This window comes from Arachis ipaensis, chromosome B08, assembly GCF_000816755.2.
Source record: "Arachis ipaensis cultivar K30076 chromosome B08, Araip1.1, whole genome shotgun sequence".
NCBI lineage: Eukaryota > Viridiplantae > Streptophyta > Magnoliopsida > Fabales > Fabaceae > Arachis > Arachis ipaensis.
The window spans coordinates 34,885,421-34,893,392 of NC_029792.2; the positions used below are offsets into that span (position 1 = coordinate 34,885,421).

General features: G+C 40.9%; 1 protein-coding gene across 1 annotated transcript in view; it reads right to left on the reverse strand.

Moving 5' to 3' along the window:
- The window catches only part of LOC107610915 (mitogen-activated protein kinase kinase kinase A-like), a 61,416-nt gene extending 54,861 nt beyond the window's left edge, over window positions 1-6,555 (reverse strand). The window contains exons 1-4 of the mRNA XM_016312893.2: window positions 6,357-6,555; window positions 5,986-6,128; window positions 4,840-4,948; window positions 3,711-3,783 (exon numbers count right to left, since the gene is read on the reverse strand). Coding sequence (XP_016168379.2) covers window positions 3,711-3,783; window positions 4,840-4,948; window positions 5,986-6,128; window positions 6,357-6,555 — 524 coding nt within the window. The remainder of the gene's footprint in view (window positions 1-3,710; window positions 3,784-4,839; window positions 4,949-5,985; window positions 6,129-6,356) is intronic.

A 7,972-nucleotide genomic window follows, 5' to 3' on the forward strand; every position in this document is an offset into this window, starting at 1 on the left:
CTATTTTATTGTCTTTTATCCGCAATCTATTTTGAATTTGTTAAGTTTATGTGTTTCTTATGTGTTTGCTAAACTTAAGTTTTTCATTGATAGTTTTCCACCAAACAACAATGCATGTACACAGAAGATCTCCAATTCGATTAAGTCCATGTACGACAACCTGATGACTTGCATCATCTACCCTTTTTTCTTGTCTAAAATGGACCATAAAAGAGCATAATCTCATTTAATCATAGAAATTTATGAGTTAATTGATGAATATTATAGTACATTGCTTTGAAATGGGGTTGTGCTGAATTTTAGGTGAAAAAGAGCAACAAAAAGGGAAGAAAAACAACAAAATAAGCTGAGCGTGTGAAACTGGCGTGCCACTTGGAACAAACGCCACAAAATTGTATGTGCGTGGCATGCCAGGAGCTGGGTGTGGCACGCTAGTATTGAAGTCCAGAGGGGAGTCTCAAGCAATTACATGGGCGTGGCACGCCAGGAACTGGGCGTGGCACGCCAGGAGCTGGGCGTGGCATGCCAGTGTAGTTTTCTAGAGAGCAATAATGAGGGCCACTAAAGGGGCGTAGCACGCCTAACCCCTCACATACTATGGGCGTGCCACTTGAGCCATGGGCGTGGTACGCCAGTTCATCACTCCAGAAAGGATCATCACCTGGGCATGCCACTTGGTATGGAAGGCATGGCACGCCAGCTTCAAAAGTCACTTGGGCGTGCCACTTGAAGAGCCAGGCATGGCACGCCAAGCTTAAAAGAGCCACACTAAAGAGGCGTCCCAATTGAGCATCAAGGCACAGCACGCTAGTACAAATTTTCAGAGACAAAGACAAAGGCCCAAAAGGCTGGACGTGCCACTTGGTGTCGAAGGCGTGGCACACCAAGCCCTCACCCTCACTTAGGCGCGCCACTTGAGCATCCAGATGTAGCATGCCATTGTACAAAAGGCCAAAGCAAAGGCTGGGCGTGCCACTTGGTATCGAAGGCTTGGCACGCCAGCTGTAGATTCTTACTTGGGCGTCCTACTTGAATGCTGGGCGTGGCATGCCAGCTACTGGAACAAAGAGGAATAATGGGCGTGGCACGCCAGTTATATTTTCCAGAGAGGGAGATAGGAGGCCAACCATATGGGCGTGCCACTTGGTATCGAAGGCGTGGCATGCCAGCTACCATTTTTCACTTTGGCGTGCTACTTGAGTCTCAGGCGTGGCACGCCAGCAGCACCAATCAACAAGAGGAAGACCTGGGCGTGCCACTTGAGTTCTGGGCGTGGCACGCCAGCGAAGGAGCCAAGCACATAAATGGGCGTGGCACGCCAGACCCTGGGCGTGCCACGCTAGTTCAGTTTTCCAGAGAGAAAGACCAAGCACACATAATGGGCGTGGTACTCCAGAACCTGGGCACCATGCTAGTTCAACTTTCCAGAAGCAAGGAGGAGAGGGAGAAGGCTTGGGCATGCCACTTGAGGTCAAAGGCGTGGCACGCCAGGCTATCCAAGGTTTTAAAAAGGCCTAGGCGTGCCACTTGAGGTCGAAGGCGTGGCACGCCAGGCTACACAAGTGCTTAAAGAACCCTGGGCATGCCACTTGGGCTCGAAGGCGTGGCACGCCAGAGAGGCCAATGAAGGAAGGCGTGCCACTTGAAGAGTTGGGCGTGGCACGCCAAGCCAGATTCAGAGCTGGGCGTGGCACGCTACTGAAGCGCCAGTCATACGCCAGCTGGGAGATCACGTTTATTGAGTTTCTTTTCCCTCCAAATTGTATTTTTCTTTTCACTTTTGTATTTTCTTTATTTCTAGTTCTAGGAGTAGTATAAATAACCCCTGAAAGTACTGCGAAAGGGGTTAAGCAGTTAGGAAGCTAAGTTATGGAATAGAGTTTTTAGTTTTACTCTATCATCTCTTCCATCTCTTGTACTTTTCTTTGAGCTATGAGTAGCTAAATTCCCTCTCATTGAGAGAGGGAGCTCTGTTGTACTTGATGGATTAATGATAGTTAATTTCTTTTTCTCTTCATCTTCTCTTTGATTTGCTAGAAGAAATTTTGTTTCAATGCTAGTGTTCAATTATCTTGGAAAAGAGATTGAATGAAAAATGGGTTTCATGGGAACCTTGGAAAAGGAAACATGAAACCAGGGCTAGAAATCCCTTCTCACACTCTTGGTTGGGAAATTGGATAATTGGGTGAACTTGAGTGGTGGATGTCCATTCCACATTGTGTGAGAGTTGTTAATTAATTTGGTTTCCCTTGACTCTAAGTGACCCACTAGTGCTGACTTAGAAATTAGGGATTGAGATTAATTATGCCCAGTTGACTTATTCTCGATGTAGAGTTGACTAATTAGGATTAATCCACACACAATTACCATGTTTGTGGTCCACAACTAGGATAGGAATCCTTAATTACCCACTTCTTGCCAAGAGTCCTTTTTAGCCTTCAATTTCCATTTCCATTGCCATTACTTGCCTTCATTTAATTTCTTGCATGTTAAGTTACCTTCTTGCATTTTAATTTCTTGCCAATAACTAAACATTTAATTGCAACTCCTAGGGAAGACGACCCGGGAGTCTAAATACTCTTGGTTAATTTTGTATTGATTGTGACATTTTCATATTGAAATTTGATATTGGCCAATTGTTGGGTTTGGAACTATACTTGCAACGCTGATTTTATTTTGAGATAAATTCCGAACCCAGTTTAGGCTTGCATCATTGTGCAAAAAAAAAAAGAAAACACAACTACCGTGGGGATCCGCTGGTCATTGGGCACCACAAAACATAATATGGCGCCAAATTTACCATCGGAAAAATCCGACGGTATTCAACCGCTTATTTTCGTCGTATTAATCAATAAATCTGACGCAAAACCTGCCAGTAATTAGTGTCGGATGAAATAATCTGCCGGTAAAAATTTTTCGGCGCCGATTATACCATCAAATTCAATTCGACGGTAAACTAATTACCGGAGGATTTATTTGATAAATCTGCCGATAATTCTGATGTTAGTCAGTGTTTATCTTGTAGTGTTCGCTCATGATGGAACTAATCCTTTCCAAATAGTTCTAGTAAAGCTACAGCTTGTGACTTCTTCACGAGTTGTTTCTGCTTGCAGCACCTGCACAAATGAGTTAGTAGTAAAAACATCTTGCCTATCAAATTTTCACACAACTCTATTTTCTTTGTCATATGCTAGTGTAATTGGCCTCAACTTATCATGTAACTGTTCACTAAATCCAACTCTTATTGGAATAACTCTCGCCTCCATTGAAAGTTCCAAATCCACTCTACCCCATCCCAAAACTGACAATTCTCTATGACGAACCCTTTTTAGTTTGAAATTGAGAAGAGTCTCGAAAACTGATCTTTCAACAAACCACTTTGTAACTAGACATCCTCCCAAAAACGAGTCCTTCTACCATCACCTACCTCCACAGACAACCCCGTAATCATCTTATCTATCATATATTTCTCCTTAATTTATAGTTGAAATATATCCCTCCATGAACTCCCTCTTGTAGGTATTGACTGATTGGATAACATCACATTGGGATTCATATTATTATAGGAGCATACCACATTTTTCCACAACGGACACTTTTTCTTTGAAAAATGCCACCACAACTTAAATAGAAGTGTTGTATTGTGGACCACCGCATCCCCCACCCCAGACCACCTAACTTTTTTGGAGCCTACACTACTTCCCACACACCTTACCATCGCTATGCCATTCTTTCCATCCTCCTTACTCCACATGAACCTCCTTTGTAATGATATCAACTTATCTGCAATTGCCTTCAACATCATATACAGACTTAAGTAGTATATCGGCAAGTCATTTAACACTAATTTGATGAAAACCAACTTGCCTGTTTATTGAGCACTTTAGCTTTTCATAAATTGAGCTTTTCTTTCACTTTGTCTACTATTGGCTTCCACATCTTCACCAACATGGGATTAACTCCTAGGGGGATTCCAAGGTATTTAACTGGAAGAGTAGCTTCTTTACAACCAAATAAGATGTACATACTCTGAACCCACTGCTGTTCACAATTAATTGGGATCAAACTGGATTTGTCAAAGTTGATGCTTAGCCTCAACATTAGTTCAAAGTATCGTAATAACCTCTTGTAATTCCTTATGGTCTACTCCTCAGGTGGACAAAATAATATAGTGTCATCTACAAACTGAAGATGGGACAACTCTATATCATTCTTCCCAACTAGCAATGGGGATATCCATCCGTTTCTAACCGCCTTTCCACCATTATATGCAATACATCAACAACTGATACGAACAAGAATGGAGATAGTGGATCTCCTTGTCTCTGTCCGCTTTCCATTTTGAATGGTTTAAACGGTGAACCATTTATCAAAATAGACATAAAAATAGTACCAACACACTCCATAACACACTCCCTCCATCTCCAACTAAAGCCCATCTTTTGCAATACTACGTCTACAAAACTCCACTTGACCCTATTATATACCTTTTGAAAATTTAACTTGATAATTTATGCTTTTTATTTTCTCAGTTTAAGCCAATGCACCTACTAGTCTTGGCATCACCGACCTCATTCTCCTAACCAATACCTTTGAAATCACCTTGTACACACATCCAACTATACTAATCGATTAAAGTTTTTTGATCTCCTTAGCTCCAACAAACTTCGGTGCTAGCGCCACCTATGTAATATTTGCATCAAGAGGTAACCTAGTTGTCTGAAAGAAACCCATCACGAGTACCGTAAATTCTAAACCAATCTCATTCCGGTATTTCTTAATGAATTTCATATTATACACATCGCTTTCTCGCACCTTAGATGATTCACAGTCTCATACCCCCCTCTCTGATCTCCTCAACAGATGGCAATACTTCCAAAGCTTTTGATTCATCTTCATCTATTCGTTTCACTAAACCATCTCTGAAACGCACCATGATAGACCTCTCCTGATGATACAAATCCTTATAGAACTCTCATAGCATTTCTCACAGCATCTCACTAACGCCTTTCTCCTCACCTCTACCGTTCCATCATACACCCCATTACTTACCATATCATCTAACTTCTTTATCCCTTTCCTCAAACATATTAATTTTCTTATCTATGTCGCTAAATTTGTCCTTATGCCATCTCTTCAAAAAAAAACTATTAGAGCCTTTAGTTTATCAGTGAACTGTACATTTTCTAAATCTATCCATTCCTCTTTCACCATCCTTAGGAAGCCCTCATGTGTAAACCAAAAGTCTAGGTTCCAAAACGGTATTAGTCTGCTTTTCCACTTTGTATCCTCCACAATCATTGGATAATGATCTGATAACCCGCTTGGTCCACCTTTTAATAGAATCTCTGGAAACTCCTCAACTCATTCCAAACTAATCAGAACTCTATCAAATACGACTGTACGATCGGCCCCTGAACCATATAAATTTGAGATCATATATCGGTAAGTCCATCAACTGCATATCTTGTATCCAATTTCCAAAATCTCTGTTGTTAAGCTATCAGCAGCTTTTTCTCTCTTCCTCCTATATAATCTCATTGAAATCGCCCATGAAATAGAATGAAACCTGACATAACCCAGCTATATAGCTCAGTTCCTCCCACATAAGAAGTTTATCACCTCTTGTATGTGCGCCATACACCAAACAAAATGCATAATTGGAATTATTTTTTAATAAGACCACTTTAACACACAACCATCCCTCCCTTTTGTATCAATTACTCATTTTGAACATTATTTCATCACAAATAAGCAAAAACCACCCAATGCACCTTCAGACCCTACATACTCCCATCCTGCAATATCGCTCCCCCAAATTTGTACTATGTCAAACTTCGACACTACTTGTCTCTAGTCTCTATCAAAGCTAGCATATTTAACTTATGTTTTTTTTAAGGTCTTTCACCATGATCAATTTTCCATTACCCCTCAACCCCCTAACATTCTAAGAACTAAATATCATGATAAAAAATTTTCACATACCTTTTTAGAATTATTGGGTTTGCATCGTCTTATTTTCCCTTTTTGTTTAGCCAATCTCCTCTTATGAGCAATCTCTTCATTCTGTGCTTGGAGAATAGTCATGATATCATCTTCTTCACTGTAAAGTATTGCACCAGATTCCACTGCCAGTTCCCATGTTTTCTTATTTTCAATCATATGTTCTTTCAATTTGAAACTCTAATTATCTCTGGTTCCCAAACTCATGGCATTTATGTCTGATTCACCATTACCCGCAATACCCTATTCTCCAACATCTTCACCATGCGAAATTGCTACCCCCATCCCCTTCAACTCGGTTATTCCTTCACCAATCACTTTCGCATCATTGATCCATACCCGTTTTCAAGAACCTGATCCATAGCCTGTCTCATCATCAGCCCCTTCATCATCATTCACTTCATTCGCATCCTCAATCCCACCATCATCATTAGTCTCGTTCTCACTGTCATGGCTTCTCGGCGTTCCTTCCTTCATCTCCATTGATGGCCTCACAAGATGGTGCTCTACCTCCCGAATCCTGTCATGGCCGTTATCCTTTGGTGAAAACATCGAGGTAGATCATGCATCCTGGCTCGTTGCACCACCGCCGAAATTGTCGTTTCCCCGCCCTTCCCCATTGAGAAGGCCTCATTCACTATGAATTAGAACAACCACACCATCTCCTGGTCTTGCACACACCTCTGAAGTTGCCGCAAGTTTTTTCCCAACAACCCTATACCTGAATTCTTCATACCCCGACCCGCATGTTTTGGGTCTGACCCAGCTCCACAATCCACTACATCAAGGCCAGTCTGATTCATTAAAGCGTTTAACCCAACGACATCCTTTCACCTTTTTTGTAATGCATTGGGACTAGCACAATTCACACACATGGTTTTATTTGTTTTTCCTTATACCCCCTCTTTTCAGCCTACTATATTCACATGCAACAATTTTTTCATATTCATCCTCATAACTCACAATCTCATATCCAACAAAATTAGCTCCCCTTTTAAAGCCTTCATAACCTGAATGATACATGCCAATTTGTTGAGATTCTGTTTTGAATGGTTATGATTCCATTTAATCAAAATTAGCTAGGAATTTACCAAACTACCCTTATCTTCTCCATCCTCCCTTGACACCTCCACCGCCACTTCAGCTACCTGATCCTTGTAGCATAACACCCTAACTACCAAAGCTCGCACTTCCGGCTGCGCGACTCTGATAGATTTGGACATTACGACGACACTTATATTATTTAATACTAAAATATGAGCCTGTTTGAAATTTTAAACCGCAACGCCGCTCCCAAAAACTTTCATCCGATAACATACGTCCATAAATACCATACAACTTACAAAAGCTCATAAAGAGTACATCCATATATATACATAAATATATATATAAATAACTTTACAAGCATAATCCAATACAATTCCTATCCCTCTTACAGATTATATCAAGATAAAGGCGAGGGTACAATAAACCATAACTAAAACAATATAGAGCATCACAACAACAATTAAATAAGCTCTTCGTAACTTCTGCGCCCATATCCTGAAAGGGGAAAAATGTAGGGGGGTGAGAACATCATCCTCGAAAGGGTTCTCAGTAGAGGGTTTTTGGGAATTACTGTAATAGGATACGTGAAGATAAACCGTACCAGTGATTAATAACCATCTTATGCCTCTTTTCAAAAACAACCGTTTACAATAAAAGAGAAATCTGAAATCCTTTTTCTGAAAGAAGAAACTGTTCATTTAAACAATATTCAAAAGCATTTCAGAAGGTTTATCTATGCTGAACCAAATTAGCCTTTCACGCATTTCCAAACCATAACCACAATACCGAAACCAACCATCGGTCCATCTCAATTCAACCACGGCCCTAGGCCCAAACAACCCAACCAACAACCAATCACCACAATCCAACAGAGTCCCAGATGCAAACACAGATAGGAAGTTCAAGCACAAACAAACAGTTA